We start from the raw sequence: 24,384 nt of genomic DNA, 5'->3' as shown, positions 1-24,384 counted from the left end.
CAAGTTGTATCCCATGAAACCTTTACATGCCTAGACTTAGACAATCATAGAATGTCCTGAGTTGGAAGGGACCCACAAGGATCACCAGGTCCAGCTCCTGTCCCTGCATATGACAACCCCACAGTTAATGCCATGTGTCTAAGGACTTCCTGCTCTTTCCCTCCTGATAAAAACTGTCAGTTTACCAGCATAGACCTTTTTCTGCTTATTACACATTTATGATTCATGACAAAATTATATGTCAGTTCAAAAAAACAGCTAGTCAAAACAACAGGTGAGAAATCCAGCATGAACTAGTAAATGCAGAGGTACCCTCTGTCAACAGCCCTATGAAACAGGATGTCAAAAGCTGGAAATTACCGGTATTTTCCATTGCACAATATTGTTTATTTCTTGGGCTTCTCCCTGGCACCTGCTGTTGATCAGTGTTCAAGATGGGACACCTGGAACCTGACTATGAATCTTTGGTATGATTGCAGCAGGGAAGATCATTCTGTCAAAGCGAGAACAGACGAAAATGACTTTTTCTTTTTAAAGAAGTTAATTTATAGCTTTATTACAAAACATTGGAGATGTCCACTAGCACTTATTAAATAGAGTATTTGGAAAAAAAAATTAAATGAGAAATGTATTTAGTAAATCTTTGAATTAGTAGATCTATGCTCTATGGATGAATTAAAATCAGGACAAAGAGCTGGGTTCTGCTGGCTGTTCTATTATTGTAGGAAGAAAAGGCAGCAATATCCATATATGAAGTTCTCATTCTACAGTAAGACTGTAGTTTTTAATGGGCAATTTCCATCTTTAGTTGGATTTTTTTCTCAAATTTGCCATTAACATTTTTGAGCTAATGGATGGAATGAAGTCAAGTGGAGGGAAGTAGAGGCAAAAATGTTTAGTCTTTGGGGTTTTTTTGTTTTGTTTTAAGGCCATTTAAAAAGTTTCTTACAGTTATTTGAAAAGCCTTCACTCTGGGTTTTTTGGATCACAGATATGGGGTTCTCTATGTTCCGTAATGGTCTCCACTGCTCTCTGTGTGTGTGTATGTGTATATATATATATATATATATATATAATGGTTTTTAAGTCACATTTACATAAGTCCTGTGCTTTTGAGGAGAGTCCTTTGTAGATGCTTGACAGATAATTCAACTCTGGCAGTTTAGTTCTCTGCAGAGAGCTAGTTCTGCTCTTGACCAGCTCCTGCAACCTAGAGCTACAAAATAAATAAAAACACAATACGTTAATATAAGGGCAACTTACTTGCCAAAAAAAAGTGTGTTTTTAAATATATTTTTAAATCATTCATTTAAAATAATATTTTTAATTCTTTGTATGTTGTCTTTTGTATTTTGTAATGTGGAAGTGAAGTTTTAAAATTATTCAGTCCTTAAAAACACTTAAGCATAGGAGAAGGAAATTCCTTCTTAATTTTGCCTCATCACTTGCTACTCATGATGATAAACTGCACATGACCTCAGGCAAGACTATTCACACAATCGCTGTGACATTCTACGCATTCCTCATGGAACTATGCATGCTGACTGAAAATCATGGATTTTCCTTTCTTGCAGCCTAATCATGTTATGCTTAGTTATATTTACTTTATTTAAGCCTTAGGACTGAATTTTTTTGAGGTGCGTGGGTACACTTGGTTTTATACAACATAAAGCGTTGTGTTAAGGTTCATGGAATGACGTGTGTAGGAAGTGAGACGTGTAGACCTTGTCATGGGTGGGCACTTGCATTTTTCCTAGATATTCATTTTGTGTGCAGACACGCTGCATACAAGAGTGTGCGAACAGATAAGGACTCTTTAAAGCTAGGATATTTATAAGTTTTACTTAGTAGAGGTGATGGCAATATTGGCATTAAGTACTTCACAGATGCAGGATTTGAGTGTGTTCGTTAAATTTTGAAAGTGTTTTCTACTATGATTTTATACTGTTAAAGTATACAAATGTTTCACTTAAGCAGATTTAGAAAAATAATAAATATATATTTTTATATATTCTTTTCTTCTCAGCATAGACCCACTTGTTGGTATTTTTCAGCAGATCAAGGGAATATTATTCTCCTTTTCTCCTAAATCTCTACTTGACAGAATTGCATCTGCTTCATTTCAAATAGAAGTAGTTTATGTATAGTCAAGAATGCTAGGCTTTTAAAGTCTGAATATCAACATTTGGGTTTCTAGCCTGTCACTGAATTACTGCATCTGTATCTGTACTGTATATTTTAAACTAGGGAAAGAGTAGATTATGTACTGTTGGAACTGCCCTTTCCAGGAATTTTTAAAACATTTTCTAAAACATTTATTAACATCTTTAACCTTAAGCCATATTTTGATACAGTATATGAAGAGTCTGTTTTTCATCTCAGGCTGACATGCACGGTACACTGACCTTCGTATTGATTCCCAGTCAGCAGAGCAAGCCACCTCCTGCGAAGGAGACAGTTGTAAGTAACTCTCCATAAGTTCTTGAGCTTGGTGATAGGTAACTTATTTTTCCAGTAATACACAGAAAGTTCTTCTGTAGGTCATTTACATTGTGGAGCAAAACCAAAACTTAATCATTCAAATTGATTTAATTGTTACCAGACTAACACCTGAGTTAACTGATGGTGTTAAGCTGAAACTCTTAGTATGATTTTAACTTAGTTTCTAAAATAGTAAAAAATTATAAAAGTAGAACTGCCTGTGCTTCTGAAATTCTATTTTGAAATTCCTGATTTCTTTTTTTTTTAAACTACATATCTATATGAATTAGATTGATGGAACTGTAAACTTTAATTATCTCTTTAGCTAATATACTTTTGAGACAGTTTTAACAGTTTGAAGAAAGAATGCATCAATTTATATCACAGCTAAATAAAAATGTTAGTAGTTGGTGACAAAGTAAAATATCTTATATGTGGAATTTCACCTAAAGCTCAACAAATGGGTTTCAATCTGTGTATTTATTATGTACTTTAAACATATCAGAATGTCTCTGGTACTTTTCAAATGCAGAGGATGTATATCAGTAGCTCAAGGCCTGTTGCATCCTGAAATGGTGAGAAATTGCATATGCTTCAGAGTTAAATTCAGGCCTTCACCTCCAACCTAGCAGAACTCTGTTCCATTGCTAACCTAGGTAATGATTCTAGTCCAGTATCTCCTGCATGCCCCAGAAAAAGTTTCCATTTTATAGAATCTTGGAGTTTTGATCTATATGAGGTCTGCTGCAATCACGGGAAGATGGGGTGTAATTCTTCAGAAGTCACAGGGTTTTTTTATTTTTCTTGTTTTTATGTTTGGTCTTCCACAGATACATGTGAAAGCGCATTTTGACTATGACCCCTCTGATGATCCTTACGTCCCCTGCCGAGAGTTAGGCCTGTCCTTTCAAAAAGGAGATATACTCCATGTGATCAGCCAAGAAGATCCAAACTGGTGGCAGGCTTACAGAGATGGAGATGAAGATAATCAGCCATTGGCAGGCCTTATCCCTGGTAAGTAAAGCTCTAGAAAAAGCTTGACAGCCAGTTGTTCCAGAGCCACAGGAGCAATATTCTGGTTTTCAAATACTCATACCCTTAAATGTCCATTGCCTTGAATGTCTGTAACTTTGAACCTTTTGCAACAGAACCCACTGTTAGTTGTGCATTTTATTTATTTAAAACGCATTTATTTAAAAGGTATTTAGAGGCATCTCCATGTAGAGATGTTAGGTGCGGAGTAAAGCTACCACATCCACTGGAGTTCAGCATTCGAGAGCTGCTCCTCTTCCTTTATTCCTCCACCTTGGGGATTTTGTGGATTCAGAGTTCCCTCTGCTGGCTACAACAGAAACATGGAGCATCAGCCTCCTGCTTCTCTGGAATTGAGAGCAGCTGTTACACTTCTTACTATATTTAGTATATTTGAAAAATTTATCTTTTCCATGGTAACTCTTCTGCCTGTTTTCACTGAGCAAGGAGCTTCAGTTGTAACAGTCATGCTGCTTTTCCTAACTGTTGGGGGCCTTTGAATAGTAGGGTTTTCAGACATTGAAGTTAGTATAAATTTTTGCATTGAAATATGTACTGCACTCTTGTCCATTAAAGATCCGCTGATCTGTTAAACCCAGTGAACAAAAGACTTTTCAAATTCCATAGAATATCACACTGTTATTTTATGACATTTGAATAAGTTGAGAGGAATGCTGATCTAAATATAGGCTGATCTTTTCCAAGCTGAAGTTCAGAAGATTTAGTATAAATAGAAGACATTTAACATAAAATAATTAGAAAACCATATCATCATAGTGGGGAAATGTAGTCTTTCTAGTAGTTTCAATTTTGCAGGCAAAGCTGTCTAGAATAGTACAAATGCTCTGCAAGTATTTCTTGATAAATATATCTTTGAAGCAATGAACAAACTTCTCGGCAATTTTAATTTCTCCTTTTAAAACTCTCTAGCATGTCACTAGAACCTTCAGAGACTTAAAACCTTAGGAAAAAGTAAAATGAGTAAGTCATTACAAAAAAAAAAGTATGGAAATGGTTTCTAAATGTTAACTGCTTTTGTACTTTTTAAATGCATTAAGGAAAAAGTTTCCAGCAACAAAGAGAAGCAATGAAGCAAACCATAGAGGAAGACAAGGAGCCAGAAAAATCAGGTTGGACATATGCTTTCCAAGGGGGGGAAAAAAAAACCCAACAAACTCTTATAGAGGTGCTAATCAGTGATATCAGGAACCATATCATTGTAGAGTTGAAGAAAATTCTTGTATTTTTTGTAATACAAGAGGGATGATTCTTCTAAATTACTGATGTAAATCCAGGTGTGAATTTAGAACTTCATTATATAAATCACTTATTTTTTTCGTAATTTTTGTGTAATATAACTAGAATGAGAGAGGGGAATTTGGAAAGCCCCTTTTTTCTTCAAGAATTTTATCTGCCATGACTCAGTTGAAGTCCTTGGCATGCGACATTTGCTTAATATACCAAATGGTTGTAATGAAACAGAATATTATGCCTTTTCAAAACTGCAGAATAAATTCACCACTTAAAGATCCAGGTAGTAGGTGGGATAGGAAGGTTTTTATTGTGTGGATATTTGATTGTGATTATTTTTATTTTGGTTAGGAAAACTGTGGTGCGCGAAGAAAAACAAAAAGAAACGGAAAAAGGTTTTATACAATGCAAATAAAAATGATGGTAAGCAACGTCTTTTGTAGTGTGTGCACTTATAAGCAACTATGAAAGATCCTACAAGAGCCTTGTGAAAATAATGCCGAATTTCAGGATGTGATGTTAGAAATACTGTGTGATGTTCTGTGTGGGAGCAGTAGTATGGTTTGTAGTAGCATTAGTGAAACATGTAAAAAAGGTGGCAGGATTTGTAGGGTCATTTAGTGTCTTTAGTAAAGATGAGACAATGGGGTGGTAAAACAGATGGCTTTTTAGGCGTGGAAGCACTCATAACCTTACAATGATGAATCAATTTATTATGATTTTGTAATATAATCTCATTTTGTGTAGTTAAGTTCAGTAAATGGAAATTTTCTCCACAGAGTTTGTAGGCCATCTATATGATATTCTTATGAAAGTACTCTAGGACTGGGATGACAATTTTTTGTTGTTATATGTTGGGCATAATGACAGTCTTGTACTAGAAACTTGTTCCTTGGCAAGAAAGTTATTTCCTGGGTTTCTGCTACTACTTATATCAGTAGTAAGTGGAAACGCATTTATTTCTGCAGAAGGAGGCGGCGGGGGGGGAGGCCTGTTCTTACTGGGCAAGTGATGATCTTTGGGGTTGGATCACTTTGGTGACTCACAGTTAGATGCTGGGCAGTCAGGAACTGCCTGAAACTTGATACTGCATGGCAGGCAATACATGCAACTAGCAGTAAATTATGACTATTTTTATTGTTTCTGTCTCAAGATTATGACAATGAGGAAATTTTGACGTACGAGGAAATGTCACTATATCATCAACCAGCAAATAGGAAACGACCTATTGTTCTGATTGGCCCACAGAACTGCGGCCAAAATGAATTGCGTCAGAGACTTATGAATAACGAAGCGGATCGTTTTGCCTCTGCAGTTCCCCGTAAGATACCATTGCTTATTCTAAACGTTCTCTTCAGACAAATCCCCTTGTGTTGAAAGTAGTAGTTAGGAGCTTGCGGGTTTTGAGCAAGTCATAGTCAGCTCTTGAATAAAGGACAAATAAAGTTAAATCTTGAGTAGCATAAAGTAGCATTGGTAAGTCAGTGCAAATCCAGTGTCTCAACACAATGCTATAGAAGCATCATAAGACATGCATACATTTCAGTTTGAATAAAATTTGAGTGAGTTACAGAAGCTGAAAAAATAAACTGCTATATTTGTCGAAGAATTTTTAGCCTACATATCCTGCATAAATTTAAACTTAGGTGGCTTCAATGCCTTCCCAAACCACTTACATTTCAGTTAACTTTATATTTTTAATGGCTAGTGTACCCTAAAGTAGGTTTATAAACAGCTTAGCAATATAACTTGTTTATAAACGACTAATAGCTGGTTTTGCATCCAGAATGCAGCTGCACAAGTAAAACTATTCCTCTCCTGGTTGACTAAGTTATTTTTTTTCCTCTAGTGAATGTGAGCAGGACTTCTAAATGTAGGTTCAGCCTTCGGCAACTTAATCTGTCCAGGAATTTTTATTGTAGAAAATACTTACACTTCTTGGATATTTCATATGCTTTTGGTTTTTTGTTTTTTGTTTGTTTTTTGTTTTTTTTGTTGTTGGTGGTGGTGGTGGTTTTTTTTTTTTGCTTCATTAGCAGTACCTCTCCTAAGAGAGAGACTTACTTCTCTTAAATTTTACAGGTGTATCACTGTCTCAGTTTCTTTTTTTGTTGCTCTTGTTTGTAGATACTACTCGGAGCAGACGAGAAACTGAAGTAGCTGGCAGGGATTACCATTTCATTTCCCGACAGGCATTTGAGAGTGACATAGCTGCAGGGAAGTTCATTGAATATGGAGAGTTTGAAAAGAACCTCTATGGTACTAGCATAGACTCTGTGCGGCAAGTGATCAACTCTGGCAAGATATGCCTCTTAAATCTTCATACCCAGGTATGGCAAAGCTGTTGCCTGTCGTGTTTGAATTGTAGAAGCTACTGTGAAGATCTAAGGAGCTGTATCTGTTTGAAAATATACACATCTTCTTTATCTGTGCTAAAGGTAAAAGGGGCCTCGGTTCCCAGATATTTAAAGCTCATGAGAGCTATCTGAATTGAAAAATTAATTAAAATAAGATTTGTATCTCTCAGTCTTCCAATTACTCTGTGGGCACTGAGGTTTTTGGAGATGAAGAGGATGTTGTTTGTGGTTGTGCTTGGAAAGTGTATTTTGGGAATGTTTATGCAGTTCCATAACAGACAGGATAAAAGTACAGCACATCAACAGTATTGAAACACTCTTTAGCTGTAACCTTTTGATTATGGAGGAAGAAGAGACAAATTATGCATACAGACCTCACCTGGGAAATTTAGTCAAATGTGGGAGGAGGCAGAATCATGGAGCACAGCTCATTTTCTAATGCATACGACATGAATGAAGTCTACTGCTGTTGCAGATGCTGGAAAAGAAGCCCTGAAACTCAGACACATCAGTAAAGTCTGGTAGTACTGCAGCTATAATTAGCCATCGCCAGTTGAGACCATGGAATACTTTACTAGAATAGCTCATGGGTATCCCAAAACATGTAATAAGTTGAAAATTCATAACTCTTTGAAAGTTTATCTAATTCTGTGTTTATAAAAATCTGTCTTAGAGAGAAGTTGTTTGTCCCGAGACACATAGAAGGAACCTTTTGGGAAAATCAAACTATAGTTTGGTTCTTTTTATTTCCCGTCTCTTAATGTAACCTGCCAAAAAAAGCTAATCATGCAGTAGTAGTGCAAGTGATACCTTGCATTTTAATCTTCAAAACAGAAAAGGTTAAATTGTAGTATTTAAAGTAAACTGTAGTATTTAAAGACTCTTCTGTCTGCTAAAATCTGATACCGTTCCTTAGCATAGTGAGGAAACTTACTTCAGTGTAGGTGACTTTATTTTATGCTTTTGGATCCCAAAAGATAGGTTCCTTCAGTTCAGTAATGAAAAATATTCTTGAACAAAAGTAAATGTTTGTGTTCCTTGAAGCTGATAAGTGTTGGAATATCCATTTTGTAGGAAATGGTGACTGAACTCTTAAGTGGTGAGGTTAATATTGTTATGGTTAATTATACTGCTGTTAATATATTGTACAATTGTGGTTGTGTTTGAAGAGTATATTATCTATTATAGCATGTGAGTAATGCATTATAAAATGCCCTTTCCGTGGGTGGAACTGTTCAATATTTAATACACCATTTTTCTGCAGTCACTCAAGACACTACGTAATTCTGACTTGAAGCCATATATTATATTTGTTGCACCACCTTCACAAGAGAGATTACGTGCTTTATTGGCCAAAGAAGGGAAAAACCCAAAGGTAATGTGTCTAATACTTCTTCTGAAAGCATGTTGCTTTTTATTTACAGATCTGGAATGCTTTTGGTAAACAAAATTGTATACTCTTTCTTTGGAAGTGGGAGATGGTAATGCTGTTAATAATCTAAGTGGGGGCGGGGGCACATCAGCCTCGCGATTGCCTTCAAAGGGCTGCGTGTAATTTTAGGACTGTATAAATGTAGGACTGATTTGACACCCCTGATCTATGAGAAGCGATGTAGTTAAGATATGTGTGCCCTGGGTTCGTAGACAGACCGTGCTAAGGGAAGGGCTTGGGATGCTTTCACTCAACTGAAGGGGAGAGGTACGAGGCGGGGGAACCATTGCTAATTCAGTAATCCTGGGACACCATGTCTCAGTTGGGGTCCTCACATTTGGGTACCAAAATATGACTCTTTATTTCAAAACTGTAGAAAACTCAACTTTGTCTTGAAGTGAACTTGAGGGTAATTCTAGGGAGCAAATTGTTATTGTTTTTCTTTTGAGAACTTATCTGATCTTGGAAAAGCATTTACTTGGGATCATATTCCAAAACTTCAGTCAAATTTACTTTCATGCTTGATCCTGTAGAATCACTTCTCATGTTTCAACCAGAGTTATGTCAAGGTCTTGGCAAGTTCAGATCATTAAGTTACAAATGAGAAGTTAGTTCTGCAGAGTGAAACCTGTAGATTAAACTAGGATGTCAGAAAGTTCAGAAATTGGAGTTATTTTTACAGCAGATGGGTAAAGGCTACTGTGTTTAAACCCCTTCCCTGATAAAGAAAAGGCTATTTCTTGCATGTATGCCTGTATGTGGCTTTGATTTTTCTTAAGTGTATATAATGCCTATAAAAAAACGAATCTTGAAGGCCTGAAGTCCCTTTTGAGGATATCCTCTTTAGAAAATTATCTCAAAAATTATACCTAAATATTCCTTTATGTAATACAAAAATATGCTGCAGAAGACAAAATCAAACATGCTTTTAGAATCCAAGCATTACAAAAAATGTGAAGTAAAACGAACCATTTCTACTTCTCCCTTTGCCTCATTATCTACATCTGCAATATTTTTTCTTTTGACATACCCTCTTCCAGCTCTGAAATAATATTTTCTAATTTTTGCAATGTCATTTACCTGATGCTATGGTGATTCAGCCAGCTTTCAAGTATGGCTCTCACTGTGGTTCTCATTGTTATTGTTCATGACAATATTTCACTGATAGCTGTTGCCTTTGGCTGTTTGGTGTTTGTAGTGCTACATCTTCGGAGGAATGTGGTCTTGTTATACAGCATTCAAACTTTCACACTATCTCTGTCATCTTCGCTCTTTTTCAGAAAGATAAGGGCCTTAGCAACCTAACTTACTTTTCAGCAACATGATTTAAGAGCCTCAGTAAGATGAATGTCATAAAATGAGCGGAGCTAGATCATCTTCGTTTACTTCAGTCTGGCACAGTTATTTACTGTTTGGTACTTAAGGCCGATCAGAAAGGATTGTCTTGAATGCCCTTAACTTTCAAATATGTATAATGGTTCAGTCTCGTCGTAAACTTTTCAACAGCTGATAGCAATATCATGAAAATTTATGTATAAGACTTTTCTGAGTTGTGACCTTTCCCTGCTGTGGTGTTGTGGGAGAGAGGCTTACACACATACTCTTAACTCTCCATTTTTGATTGCAGCCAGAAGAGCTGAGAGAAATCATAGAGAAGACAAGGGAGATGGAACAGAACAATGGCCACTACTTTGATACAGCAATTGTGAATTCTGATCTTGATAAGGCGTATCAAGAGTTACTTCGGTTAATAAACAAACTTGACACAGAACCCCAGTGGGTGCCCTCTACCTGGCTACGATGAGAGCGCAATTCTGAGGGACAAGCGGACTTCAATCTAGTAATCTGTCCAAGAAGATGGTGTGTAGGTCTAGTAGAAATGCGTGTGAGCTCTAGACCTCAGTGGCTGCATCCTTTGCCAGTGAAACTGCATATTATTTAAAAATGGCCCTAATCAGCTTGTGAGCCGATTTAACTGATCTAAAGATTGTCCACGTTTCCTTTCTCTATGGTATAGAAGTGGAGACATTGTCAGTACTAAATTCTAAAGCTTTAGATAGATTTTTCTAGCAACGACTTTTATACATAAATCCACCTTTTACCTAGAATCACCCTTATAAAATCAAAGATTTTAAGTATATGTGTGTGTATATACAGTCCATGCTGTCACATAGTTATAAATATGAATGTTATTTAACACTTAACTTAATGACTTTGTGGGACATGATGGTAGTTCAGGAGCATAATTCTACAGATCACTGGGCAGAGAAATAATTTACACATGAAAAATCTGTTAACGAAAAATCTCTACTGTTCAAAAAATACACAGAATGAAGATACCGCTCTGGTCTGGAGCTGCCCTGTGAGGCTTGAGTTAATACTTTAATTCTCAAACATTCCACTTTCTAATAGCACTGTGATTGGAAAATGTGTATAATGTAAATATTTCAATCCTTGTGTCTTTGTAGTCAGACTTTTAAAATCGTATTTGACTGCACATTAATTTTAGGTCAAATCAAATATGAATATTATATTGATCTTTTAGATGTGATATTTTTATGGATTTTTTTAAAAAGAAAACATATTGACTGATTGGAGCCACTGTTTTCCACAGATCTGTAGAGATCTTTAGAAAGGCCGAGGTTATATTTTTGTGAAATATATATAGTTATAAGACATGCTGCTTAAAAGTCAACTCAAGTTCTCATGTTTTATAACAAAATACTGACTAAAATAGACTGGTGTGCTGAACATAGGAAGATAGTGGGAGTTTTTTAATCTTTGTGAATGGTTAATTTTCCAGCTGTTGGTCTAATGGATAATGTCTAATGGATAACTAACTGGAATTAAAATAGCTGCATGTAGCTACTATTTTCTAAACATTTTAAGTCACTAGTCAACATGTTGTCCTGCATTTGCTCAGTACTGCAGTGAAAATATTTGTAAAACACTGGTAACTGACTGAGAAGTCACAAGAAAGGGGAATATTTGTAACTGCTAAACAAAAAACTTGAAACAAGTGAACAGAAGGCAAGGTCTGTCAATCCTGGCATGTTCTGCAAAGCAGATGGGAACTTCTCTGCATCCTCAAATGATTCCGAGCTGTGAAGGTTTAGCTACTGAGGCTGTGCACCTGCAGTAGGGCTGGTCTGTCGCTGAAGGTAACTGAACAGTAGTGTCTTGGCGGGTTTGGTTTTGGGTAGCGCGAAGAACCTTGACTGTGAATCTCTCTTAGTTTTAGCCATAGCGTTTCTTTGTTCCTACAGGTAAAACACTGGAGTTATGTCAATGTGTAGTTCACTCCTGTCTAATGTTGAAGGAAGAACAAGTAGTCATTTTCTGCGTTTTGTCTTACATATATTCTTTCCTCAAATGTTAATGGAACAAGTTCACACCTGTAGATAAATGTGTATATACAAATGCTCAAAGTATACAGCAGATACAAAGAAATTGTCAGGTAACTTCCCTAGTTACTGAACTAACATTCAGCACATTTTTGTATTGAAAAATGGAAGTATAGAGGGCATCCCTTCTTGTTAGAAAACAAAATTATTTGCTGGTTTAATTAGTATTTAGGGCTGAAAAGCAATTAGTGGGGATAAGTAATGACCCTTCAAAAAGAAAATGGGTTGGAAACTTTAATCTGTAGTTCATTTCAGTGTTAGAAATTTCTAATGTACTAGCTGTTGGCCTGAGGGCTAGATATTCAAAATAATGGCTTTTTGCCTCACATTGCAGGCATGTTCTCAGTTTAATTCATAGTTTGACAACTACAATTTTCAGGTATATTGGATGGTCAGTGCTTCATAGAGGACAAAATGTTGTATGGATTCTACCAGACTTTAAGATGACTGTAGATGTGTTGGGGTTTTTAGTATTGACTGTTTCATAGTTGGACAAGAAGGTAGAAAGTACTGTCCAAATTCTTTCAGTCACAATCAGCTCAAGATGGTTGCTGGACCCCCTTAGCTATTGTATTCATAAGCAGTGGCAGTCACAGTAAATCATGCCATTAATGTATTTCAATAGTGTTTGTCTCCCCAGTTTTTTCTGAAATGGTGTACAGAAGCTCGTTGTATCCAAATCAGCTTAGACTTAAAGAATGTTGCTTGAAGTTCAGCTCTACTCTCTTAATTCCCAAGGCACATGGTACTTGCTCACATCCACGCAGAGAGGTGCTACGACATTGATAACCAGTGTTAGCTTTGTCTCCTGCTGAAAGGAAAGGCTTGAACAGCACTGAGAAACGTGCCTGGCTGTCCATCTTCTGCCAGTTCGGACCTGGAACTACCTTATTTTTGCCGCCTTTAATGAAGAATGTGTGTTAATTCCCTTGAGAGTAAGAGGCTATGCAAACTTCACTGGTGAAACTTGTCAACCTTACCACAGGCTTTGTAGTGAGCTGTATCAGACCGAAATGAGGGTATCTGCATTTTTACCAGTCCAGATTTAAAAATAAATTTTAGCTGAATTGCATAAAAATTTTTGAATGTAATTATATGTGACTTTTAAAAATATAAGATGGGGGGTTTAATGCCTTAAATGATTAAGGTAACTTTACTGAGACCTGTGGTTAGCCCTGCATTGTACTTTTATACATGTATCTGCACTCTGTATTTTGAGACACCATGAACTGCACACTAATGTAAAAATGTAAAATATTTCTAGATTTAAAATAAATCACTGTACAATTTTTCTTGTAGTAGATTTTTGGGAGTCTTCTTTCTGCCATTTTGCAGAATGTGTGAGAGGTGCCGTGACCATCAGTGCCCTGGAGGATGTTCTGTGTTCCAACTCCATGCACCCAGTGAGAGAGGCAACGTGTCCTCAGATCTAGTTTCTCTCTTTCAAGCTGGCCCTGTATCTTACAACAGAGTACGGATGACATATTCAGCTGTGCTGCCTTCAGCTTCAAAGGAGAAGAATGGCCTTGTGCTTCATAAAATTACAAAATTACTTTTCTAAGATGTTAACAGAAATTTCCTTGTACTTACTCTGCATCTGCAATTAAGTGCTGGATCATGTTTTAACACAAGACGCTTACCTTGAAGAGACCAGTAGTACCAGAGACAACGTACTAGTATTACTGCTATCGGATGTGTTCAGTTTTCCAGTTGCAAACCCATGTCTTTAGGAAACCAGCCCTACAAAGTGAGCAGCATTCAGTGACACCCTTGTTCATCAGCCACTCTCCTAGACTCCCCTTATCAGCCGAGGACAAGAATCACACAAGGATGGACTGCTGTACATTCAACCCTGCTTTGCTTGCCAGGCTGGCTACTGGTTGCAATTTGGAGCAATGTGGCTGGATAACTGAGAAGAACTTCTACGTGTTAGGGGCAGGAGTGAGATACTTCCCTGCAGTTACTTGCCTGAAGCAGTAAAGCTGAAGTGAATGCAGGCACAGGCTGTAAAGCAATGCCCATTGTGGATTCTAAGTTGGGAGTAGGGGATGAAGCAAACTTTTTATTTTGAAATCGACATTACAAGCTTTTAAGACCACCATCTAGCAACTTGAGCCAGACCCCACATATTTAACATTTAATATTTTTATTTGTTTCTAGCACAGACAGTACACAAGTTGGCAGAACCTCTTAATTAAAACCATAGATGTTTTAGGCCAGTGGTAACAATGATGCAACAAAAATCACAGAAGACTGTGGATTTCATTAACAGGTTAGAAAACCAGAGTTGCCTTTACAGACATTTGACTTCAGCTGTGCCAATACCTGCTTTAAGCAACCTGAACATGAATAGTTCAGCAGTCAAGAATATTACATGCATCTCCGTCCCTAATTAACATTTTCCTCTGCTTGTACTAGGAAGGGGAGCAATTAAAGATCAATCTGATGAGATGAATCCAGATCCATCTTGCAAAAACACAGCTACGGACAGTCATTCCTACTAAGTGAATAAATGCGAACATGCAATAGAAGGCTTTCCTGACAGTAAAGCACCTGACTCACATCTCTCTTTTTCCTCCTATGCTGCAGTCAAGTTCCCAGATTTCTAATCTTCCAGGAGAAATCCACAATCCACTCAACTCAAGACATGAATACCAACTGAGAAGCCACATAAGTATGATTGAGGCAACATGTCCTGAATTATATTGCAATTGGACATTCTGTATTCTGGGTCCCCTGCTCCATATACAACTACTCTGCTGGCTTACTCAAAGAGAAGGTCTTCATCCTTCTCTTCTGCTAAAAGATTGGCTGGTTCATGTTCCCCACCAGCAGCCCTCCGCAGCTCCCGTTCTTTCTCAGATTTTTCTTTCAATACTTTTTTCTTTTCCTGGATCTTCTTTAACCTGTGAAGAGAAATGTGGTTTATCTGTGAAACAAATGTGTTTTCATAAAACAGGTTAGCAGCAAAGATACCACGCAGCTTGGATATGATAAAGCTAGCTGGAGAAGCTCCCCAGGAAACAAAAATCCTGCAACAAATGGCAAAAGGCTTCTCTCGCTAACTGGTGCCATTGAAAAAATCTCTGTAGATTAGCTCATTTCTTCATGCAAACTACATATTATAGTCTTGACCTTAAGCAATGCCTTATACTATTCTGTTTGTCTTTAGCCAAGTTAATTCTCCTTGCATTCATGTCAGGTTTGACATTTTTGTCTCAGATAGCCTAGAACACTGACCTCTATGGCAGAGGTGTCCTTAAAGCAGAACAGCTCAGTCTCGGTGTACTGTAGCACATCATTCCCTCTGGAGGAATGACAGCGACAGCTATGTACAACCTAGTGGTAGGGATTAATCTGTACCTTTCAGACAAGTAATTGCAGATCTCCAAGTGCCCAGCTCCGAAAACTTGATGTGCAGCAAGAACCAGGTCTTGTTTAACAGTGTCCCTTCTGAGGTCTATTTGAGAGTCTTGTTGCGTTTTAGATATTTACCTGTAGAATTCCTCTCGTTCTCGTTCATCCAGTTCTGTGATGATATAAGAAAGAGTACGCTCGATCCTGGGAATTATCACTAAAAGAAATATAAATAAGGAAGGAGTTGGACTGCTGTTACATTAGCCATGAAGCTATCTAATGCAGTGCACAGATGGTTGTCTAAAATAATTCTTTGGCTGGGGAAAATTTACGTGTCTTTCATGGTAGATCACGCTATTTCATTTTGGACAAGTACCCAAAATTCTTCAGTAAGCCCAGAACTAATCCGGGGCTCCGCACATCACAGAATCTCCCACAACGCATTCTTTTGAAAGATTCAATGGAATCAGTAAGCACTGATCCCAGATTGTTTGGAAGGTCCATATTTTCCCCACGGAAGTGGTTAAAGAAACTCCTGCAAGGGGTGGGCAAGATTTTAAATTAACACTCTGTTTTTCCATCACCTTCCTTCAGAAAATTCTGTTCAATACAGCACCTTCGCTCACAGAATTATTATCTCGGTTTGAAAAAAATCATCATAAAAACAAATGTGTAAATATAACACCATCACAAAGGAAGAGATAAGACGTTAAACAAAGATTTAACACCTGACTGGGCAAGCTACGTGCCAGAATCACTTTTTGAAAGAAGAACGCTGTTATCAGCACTACGAAAGCTATTTGGAAGGCTGCAGAGGAAACCTTTTCTACAGTAAAATGTGAAGAATGATAAGCTGCAGATAAGGCCTGCACATGCAAAGGAACAAGTCTGTGAAAAACAGTACTGAAAAGGAGAGTTTAGAATCACGAATTAACTTATTGCATACATGCAAAGATTATTAAATCTAAGCTATCTACAGCTCGTAAAGGAACTTGAAATCATCAAAGCACTCCAGACACTGCAGCAGAAGGAATCACACCAATATTGTGTGTAAGTAGTACTGAAGAAATTGCAAGAAATAAATCTACGAACAAGAACATGAGGGATAAATAAAAGTACTGGAGTATTGACATTAGGACTGTTCTGTTTCCTGTAACACAAACCTAAATGGGTTACCAAGATTTCTTTCTGTATGCCTGCTCTGTGGTCTCATCCAAAACCAACAAAAAAAGTCACCAGCTCACCACTTTGTGCCACCATGACAGTTTTAAAAGCTATTATGCAAGCTATTAGAACATCTTAACACATAGTAACATCCTGTCTTCTGTTTCTAGTCAAGAGACTTGACCAAATAAGCCAAAGTCACTAGAAGAGACTGCAGAATATGTTTGTGAAGTCTTTGTCCTATAGGGTCTCATTACAACTTCCTGATTACTTTCTCATGTTTGCCTATTCATTTATCTCTCTGTACTGCAGTCCATTCCACTGGGCTTTTAATTTTTGTCCTTACTTGTAATATGTTTCATTGTAATGCTTTCTGAAGAGTTCTTTAACTGCTTAGAAATCCTGATAACAAGAAAGCAGTCAAAAGAGGAGTGGCTTCCATGACCCTGCTCTTCATCTTGCATGGAAAGAGAAAAATATTATACATCCCAAATGGTAAAATACTCACCATGTTCAATTGCATTCACACGTCTGTTTGTTATTTTAATGGCTTCATCCAAAGTAACAAAGGATGTCTGATGGAATGGAATTAAATAATTAATACATAACACAACAAATTCAGCCTTTCCATCAATTCTATATGTAACACCAAATAACACTTGAAAGCCAAAGCCAAATCTGTAATGTAGCTTTACTGATTATGTTCTTGGTAAAAGCAGAATTTTTTCTACTAATGTCAGTAGCACGCTCAATGCTGCATATTAGCACTGCAAATACCAACTCTCCAAGTTCCTTCTTAGCATTAAGGAATAAGGACTTCTTTGAAGAAGTAATATAACTCTGTTTTATGGCTGGAAAAGATGTGCAAGTTTATATGGCACTGGGACCAAAGGAATGTAGTAGAACTCAAAGTACTAAGCTGCAATCACTGAGACTATGTTACTTCCATTTCAGAACAGTAAGAAACCAACAATTCCCTTTTTTTCCTCCCACCAACCTGTAAGGAGGCCAGTTCCACAAGCAGCTCCACAGCTTTGGCATAGTTCCTCTTCAGTTTAGCCAGCTGTTCTCCACCTCTGGCCAAGCCAGTCAGCTCATAGCCTGAAAAAAAAATCATCAAATAATATTTGTTGCTATTATTACTATGGTGTTTTCTTACTAGATAAAAATTTGTACTTTACAAACTACAGAAATGACAGCTCAGCAAGTGACCAGCTAAAGCCTTTGCCCATTAACAAGTTGTCTTCTTTATAGTGTTTTATGTTACTACGGATCATTGTTGCGCATGTCCACAATAAGACCTACCAGTCTGAAAATCTGGTAATTCAAGACAAGCCTTCTCCTCATCTGAAAAGCTCACTGATTTAGGAAGTTGAAATCCACTGTTGTCCCTGATAATCTCTCTGTATCACAGGATCAGGGCAAAGATCATGGAGGAAGTAAGTGCACCTATACCTATGATATAAACTGACTTATCAGCAAGACATAACAAACATTTTTGTATTAGCATAAAACAGCCATAAGTACATGTAAGATACAAAATACTTGTTTTGTACTTACTGTCCCCTCCTTCCTGGTAATGCTCAAAAACTGGCAAGGTTACACCTGACAAAAGAATGTGTAGAAGAGACATAAAGGGTTATAGATTTAATAAGTACAACTCATTTTTACCCCATTTGCTTCTAATAAGTTATGTAAGCTCAGAAGCTTTGTTTCCACAGTCTCCCTACATAACTTGGAACAATTAAGTCATAGCATCTTAATATGGAACTTGAGAATTGTATTGAGATCACAGAGATCTAGACACATGAAAAATTCAGGGAAGTATTCGGTTTATTCCATGTTCAGTTTTATTATGTTTCTGTTTAGTAATGTATTCTATGTGCTTAAGGAATATTTTAGGTATTCAATCCTGATTTATCTTTCTTGTTTTCTTCATAGAGATGTACTGATATTTAATTTCACTAAACTTATTTAATTTTTGATACTTAATTGCCTGATCTGTTTTTCAGTAAAGCTCTATGGAAGTTATGCTTTGCCTGAAGATCTAGTAACTGGACTGTGGTGTTTATGCACAGTCATCTAATTTTGAGAGGTAAATAACTAAATATAAAAATTACATGCTGCATGTGAAAAACCAGCAAATTACAAGTGTTCCTGCTGTTAGATGAATAAGAGAAATAAAAGAGACAGTGTCTGGATACACTCCTACATATTTCAGAGTCTCCTCCCAGAATTCCCTTAAGAGTTGAAATATTCATAGTCTAGAGAAGAGTCACCTGCTACATTGTCTTTTTTAGCTCTGACCTTGACTTGAGCTTTGTTCACATTTTGGATCACAGTGGTACTGTAAGGAAGAAAACATAAATCTTAATCAGGAAAGCTAAAGTGGTTCATTAAGTCATCATACATACAAGAGGAAGTAGTTATCAAGTAGCTATAAAAATCTGGAAATTTTCTTCAGTTCAGTTCTCTATGCAATTCATTGCACAGACTTTGAAGCTAACAGAGCAGCTTTGAAAGAAATTGGTTTCCAGCAATGTTTGGAAATGTAAAAGACGCAGAGCCTGTGAAATGCAATTATAGAAATGTCTTAGACCAAGTGTACAAAGCGTAGCCAAAAACTAGTCAGTTATCTAACCAACCTGTAAGACTTTTTTCCCAATAAAAGTGAAGGAATTTCAAAGCTTTAATGCAGACCACAGCCACAACATTTTGTACATTTGAGCCTGTATGTATTTGTTCTTTCAGAACATTTCTGAGTTTGTTTACCTACTAACTGTAACATTAACAAACTTAAGCTTGTACACCAATTCATCTTGAAGAATTCTACAGTGTCTTAAGGTCTTCTAAGAACAGGTCACTGTAGCCAGCTCTTCTATGGAAGTACAGTTTGTTTACAGGGTGAACTCTGACTATTGTTTAGAGCTAAACACTGTGACTGGTTAGGACAGGAAACAGCACCCTACCCAAAGGAAAGGGCAAAAAGACTTTTCCCCAGCAGCACACAGGTTACTGCTGTGTAGAATCACTTAGTTCTTCCCCAGTAACTGGCAGTACCATCAACTGAGCCGTTAACCCTTCTCCAACTTTTTCCACAAGGTCTATGTACACTTGAATGAATTACACAAACACACAAGCTAGAGCTATAATTTATTCAAATGCAGTTTACAAATACCCTCCTGGAGAAAAAGGATTTTTTCCCCTCTCACATACAGCCCTCACCAGCCCTTATGAGACAAGAGGTCAATGAGATAGGAGGTTAGAACAATTAATAAAATTTCTGTATGACTTACTGGGAGAAAATAACACACATTACATATGGTCCTCAAATTGACAAAAAATATCAAAATAATAAAAAGTCCAGTACTCTGCTATAAATTCTTGTTTCTCTACATTTTAGATTCCAAGCTGCAAAAACCAACACCTTCTCAAATCAAGGATTATATGTAAATTCTGTTAATCTTTCCACTTTGTTTAGCTTCCAAAGGAGTAGGCATTTTCATTGTGCAAATTATCTCTCTCCTGCAGTGATGTCTCCCACCTTTAGCTAATGGAATTCAGTTCATCCTGCCCTACCTTGTCCATTATATTTTTATTTATTTATTTATTAAGTGCATTTAAGAATTTTATTTTTTTTTTTTTTCCAAAAGAGAAATCAACAATTTGTTGATCACTCCTTCCCCTGGGTAGGACATCTACAAGATCAGTAATCCTCACCTGAAATCTCCTGCTGTAAACTTTGCCTCAGCAAGTGAAAAAGCAGCTTCTCTCATCACCTCACCCATCAGCATCTTAGTCTGTTAAAAACAACAACAAAAAATGGCTGCAGGAAATACAAGGCACATCATTACTTCGTTTCCAGGATAAATAACTGACAGCATAAAGAGAACAATGAGAAATTTAAGGGAGTCAGAAAGTCCTGTACATGTAGCTTACTTTCAAACTGCAAATTGTAATTCCCAATCAACTGGCAAAAAAATAAATATTTCAGCTGTTTCACTGACCCAGTGTAGAACTCACAGAAACAGCAAAATACTTGTCTGTCTTAATAAACATAAAATTCTACTATATAGGGGTTGTCACAACAATAAAATGGCTCGGTAGGAAAACACACTTCATATTGTACTGACTACTATGAGACAGCCAAAACCGGTTTGCAACGTACAGATGTATGCGGCTTTGTGAAGCTGCGCTCTCCTCCTACTCCATTTTTTCCCAATTTTTACACATTTGAAGCCCTTACAGCTAAAAAACATGCTATTGAGAAGCAAGAGCCTTTGTGTATTAAACAGTCTGTAGGAAACAAGATACAGCGTGCCGAGAGCTTGTTTACAGCACGGCAACAAAGCACTACTGCTAACTGTGGATATGGTAGCAGTTGCAGCCAAAACAGGACAACTAAAGCCCATCTAGTGTTGTAGAACAGAACAAGCCACATTATGCTTTACTGAGTATCTTAGGTTTGTCATTCATGTTGCAAATGAAGAAGGAGAACTCGGTGTTTCTTCATAAAGGAACAAGTTCCATCTGGACAATACTTCTGCTTTCTGGTGTACCTAGTCATGCAGGGAACATGATGAATCTGCAGCAACCTCTCAAAACAGATAAAGCAACTAAAATGGGGCTACAGAACATGTTAAATCCACTCCTAACATATTTGGCATCAGAGTAAATTCCCTGTAAGGTAGAAGAGATTACATGGAATTTGGGACACAAAAGAAAGCAGGGTCTAAGACAGGTTGGAAAGAGGTAAAGAATTCTAACTCTTACAAAATTTCTATATCATTGCAGCCAGCAAAACATAATTCTGCTCATCTGTCCTCAGCAGCCTCACTTACAAAGAACAGGTTATCCACAAAGTTGTCCTACATTCCAGCCCACCTAATGAGTTCAGCAGAATGGGAATACACACAGAACAGACAGATTTCAAAAGTGAGTCAAACAGAAAAATTCTAATTTACCTACCTCAATAATTTTCTTAAGGATCTGCCTGAATCGAAGTGTCAAAGCATCAGATTTTTTCTTCAAGAGGTTACGACCTGTTTGGGCACCTTTCAAACGAGCCTTCATAATGGTCTGGGCCCTGTTAAACACAGGAATAAACAAAAATGTCCTGGACCATCTGAAGGGATTACGAAAAACCTTATGCAACGTTTTCTGACGTGAACATGACTGAAATATGAAGCAACCAAGAAACATCAATGAACTAAAACAGGATGGCCACTTAAGGATATAACTTTATATTCCTGTTTAAAATTAAGGGAATTTACTGTATCATCAATGAGACGTCAAAGATCACAGAAAATGGACAAGTCATTTTTCAGCATTTCCATGATAGGAAATAAGAGTTTTCATTTTTCTGGATGACTTGCAAGTACCAGAAATTCACCAGAAAACAAACTACCCCACAAGCCCACTGTCAGTGTGACACTGGTATTGCTTTTAAGCTCTTTTACTGCTATGTCATCTTCTGAAAACCAGACAACACAGCAGATTCTTCATGGGATTGTAACTGTTGAAGCTGTGTTCTCATTTTACAGAGCAACAAGATACAGCAGTCGTACATTCTGGTTCAAAGAAAGTCAGAAAGTACAGTGGTGCCATATTTTCACATGCTGATTTACAAGCTACTTAATCAGAAGTGGCATCAGTTTAAAAGGATATTAGTATGCTTGCTCTAGCACTGTATAACCTTTACATCCAGTAGCACACATACAGGTTTCTCATATGGAATTAGGAACTGAAGAAGGATTCAAACCTTGCTTCCCTTTCTGCTGTGCAGTATATTTTAATTTGAAGAATCTTTTTTATTTAAGTTAATGAGAATAGCAGGAGCTATAGTATAAAAATCAGAACCTGTGCTAACTTAAGCTACCACTCTGTGTCCTGCTACACAAAAAGCACAATAGTTCAGTGAGCTCTACGTGAAAAGAAGCCTTATGCTCTTCCTCTCTGACCCTGCAAAAAGTAAGTGTAATTAAGATTCTGCCTATACAGTGGAATCTATTACTTTCCACAACTACTGGCATGTGATGAGAATAGCTCTGTTAATATCTACCCAATACTTATAACTGTAAAGCACAAATACATTCTGAATGTTTATGATTAAAAAAAAAAAAAATCTATGAGTAAAAAGGCAGCTTTGCTTTCACAAAATCTGGTCTCTGTCACGACCTTGAACTAACTGGTTTGCTCTGTTCACCACCTGCAAGAGACTGGGTCACTTTCTAGTTCAAGCAAGATTTCACAGGCTCTGAGAGTGCATTGAACAAAGTCTTGTTTACTGTCAAGGAGACTGAGCAGCTTCTGTAATTGATCTTATCCAGCAGAGAAGAGGCTCATACCACCAAGCCACTTTATCAAAATTTGGGAAAAAACACACAAACAAACAAACACTCAAACCCTTGTGAAGTTCTGCTATGTCAGTTAACAAAAATAATTGTTGCAGTGGCAGGCCATCTTTATTTTATCATCCTTACTTAGATTCCTATCAAAACATCAGCTACATTATTGTTCTATTACCTTAATTGAAACAGGGTTTGTAAATATTAAACCTTTGTACATCACTGCCTTCTTGCCACAATGATACATCAGCCCACAAAAAGAGATCGCTTTTACAAGTGATCAAAGTGCCTCCTTCTTGGACATGTAACCTGAATGAAAAGACCATTATCAAAGGGCAGGAGTGAGACCAATGACTTAATATATGCAATAATTTATTTCTGAACTAAGTTTCAAAACAGAACCTTTACCATGTAACATATTAATCCTTCCATATAAATTGTTATTTCACATGTCCTGAGATCATACATGGGGAAATAATTATTATTTTACATCTGAGGTTTTCTGTCCTGCAAGGCACCTTTTTATAAAGACTACATGCAGGCATCAAACTAATTTTACGCAAGAAGGTTTGAAACAACCACTTAAGGCCAAGTCTTTTTGTCCTGGAGGGTTCTGAAGAGAAACCAAGCAGCATTATTAAAGTAATTTTATTAGCAGATCAGTTGCTTGTGTTCATTCCAATGTTGGCAGCCTTCTAAGCCTTGTCAGGAGACATGTGATTTCATGACAAATAGTTTGCTGTCAGGACTTGGAAAATTACTGTCCACTGCACTTTATGCGTTTTACTTCCTTCTTTTTTAACACCTTAAGGCCAACATCTTGTACAGCAGTATCATCTATTAAAAAGTGAAGGGAATCTGTGGTTCGATTGGTGCATTTTTTCTTACACATACATTCTACAAGTTGCTCTTTTTAAAGTAAAGGTTTGCGTAATTGCATGATGCTAAACATCTCCCCCACCACCACGGGAAGCTGCTGGTGTCTCGGTGCTGGGCCCTGCCATGGCTCTCTGACGCCCGACAGAGCTGATTATGAGCCTGGAAAGAGAAACCGCAGAGAATATCCAACCGCGGCCGTCAGCGCCTTACCCAAACCAGGACACCCGGCTCGGCGGCGCAGAGCAGCCGCGCCAGCGGCCGACACGCCGCCAGACAGCGCCGGGGAGCTCCATCCGCGGCTTCCCCGGGCACGGCCCCGAGTCCCTCCGCTAACCCGCCCCCGCGGCCGCGCTCGGGGCACCGGCCAGGCCCGGCCGCCGCACCGGGGCCGCTCACCCGCCGGCGCCGGCCCAGGAGCCGCTCGCCCCCCAGCCGGCGAAGGAGGCGGCCGGCCCGCAGCGCTCCCCCAGCCCGGACACTCACATTCGTGAGGGGAAGATCTCGATGCGGTCTTTGCCCGACATGGTGGCGGCGGGGACGGGGCGGCAGGACCCGCTCCGGCTGTCACGGCTGTCGCCGCCGTCAGCTGACCCGGCCCCGCTGTGCCCGCCCACGCGCGGGGCGGTGCCCTGGTGCAGGGAGCACCCGGATGCCGGCACCGCTTCCCTCCCTCGAGTGCC

The 24,384-nt window shown here is 38.0% G+C and overlaps 2 protein-coding genes across 2 annotated transcripts in view; one reads left to right on the top strand and one right to left on the bottom strand.

Moving 5' to 3' along the window:
* Window positions 1-13,248, top strand: part of PALS1 (protein associated with LIN7 1, MAGUK p55 family member) — a 58,653-nt gene extending 45,405 nt beyond the window's left edge. Inside the window, exons 7-14 of the mRNA XM_065839677.2 lie at window positions 2,383-2,460; window positions 3,312-3,495; window positions 4,572-4,643; window positions 5,116-5,187; window positions 5,918-6,085; window positions 6,892-7,094; window positions 8,386-8,496; window positions 10,181-13,248. Coding sequence (XP_065695749.1) covers window positions 2,383-2,460; window positions 3,312-3,495; window positions 4,572-4,643; window positions 5,116-5,187; window positions 5,918-6,085; window positions 6,892-7,094; window positions 8,386-8,496; window positions 10,181-10,357 — 1,065 coding nt within the window. The 3' untranslated portion in view covers window positions 10,358-13,248. The remainder of the gene's footprint in view (window positions 1-2,382; window positions 2,461-3,311; window positions 3,496-4,571; window positions 4,644-5,115; window positions 5,188-5,917; window positions 6,086-6,891; window positions 7,095-8,385; window positions 8,497-10,180) is intronic.
* Window positions 13,249-14,086: 838 nt separating this feature from the next.
* On the bottom strand, window positions 14,087-24,342 carry ATP6V1D (ATPase H+ transporting V1 subunit D). The gene is made up of 9 exons (XM_065840078.2): window positions 24,188-24,342; window positions 21,447-21,564; window positions 20,199-20,278; window positions 18,758-18,825; window positions 18,039-18,083; window positions 17,476-17,579; window positions 16,987-17,053; window positions 15,453-15,531; window positions 14,087-14,863 (listed from the first exon to the last, which is right to left on the bottom strand). Exons 1-9 carry the CDS (start codon window positions 24,226-24,228, stop codon window positions 14,722-14,724), a joined length of 744 nt encoding a protein of 247 aa, XP_065696150.1. The 5' UTR covers window positions 24,229-24,342; the 3' UTR covers window positions 14,087-14,721.
* Window positions 24,343-24,384: the final 42 nt, after the last annotated feature.

The sequence above is a fragment of the Patagioenas fasciata genome, chromosome 5, assembly GCF_037038585.1.
Source record: "Patagioenas fasciata isolate bPatFas1 chromosome 5, bPatFas1.hap1, whole genome shotgun sequence".
NCBI classification, from domain to species: Eukaryota; Metazoa; Chordata; class Aves; order Columbiformes; family Columbidae; genus Patagioenas; species Patagioenas fasciata.
The sequence above is the reverse complement of the archived record's forward strand: the minus strand, read 5'-3'. Positions and strand labels throughout refer to the sequence as shown.

Coding starts and splice junctions, on each gene's coding strand:
- ATP6V1D (XM_065840078.2), bottom strand. CDS start 24,228: ATGTCGGGCAAAGACCGCATCGAGATCTTCCCCTCACGAAT. Junction 21,565..24,187: donor GAGATCTTCCCCTCACGAAT/GTGAGTGTCCGG, acceptor TGTGTTTAACAG/GGCCCAGACCATTATGAAGG. Junction 20,279..21,446: donor TCCTTAAGAAAATTATTGAG/GTAGGTAAATTA, acceptor TGTTTTTAACAG/ACTAAGATGCTGATGGGTGA.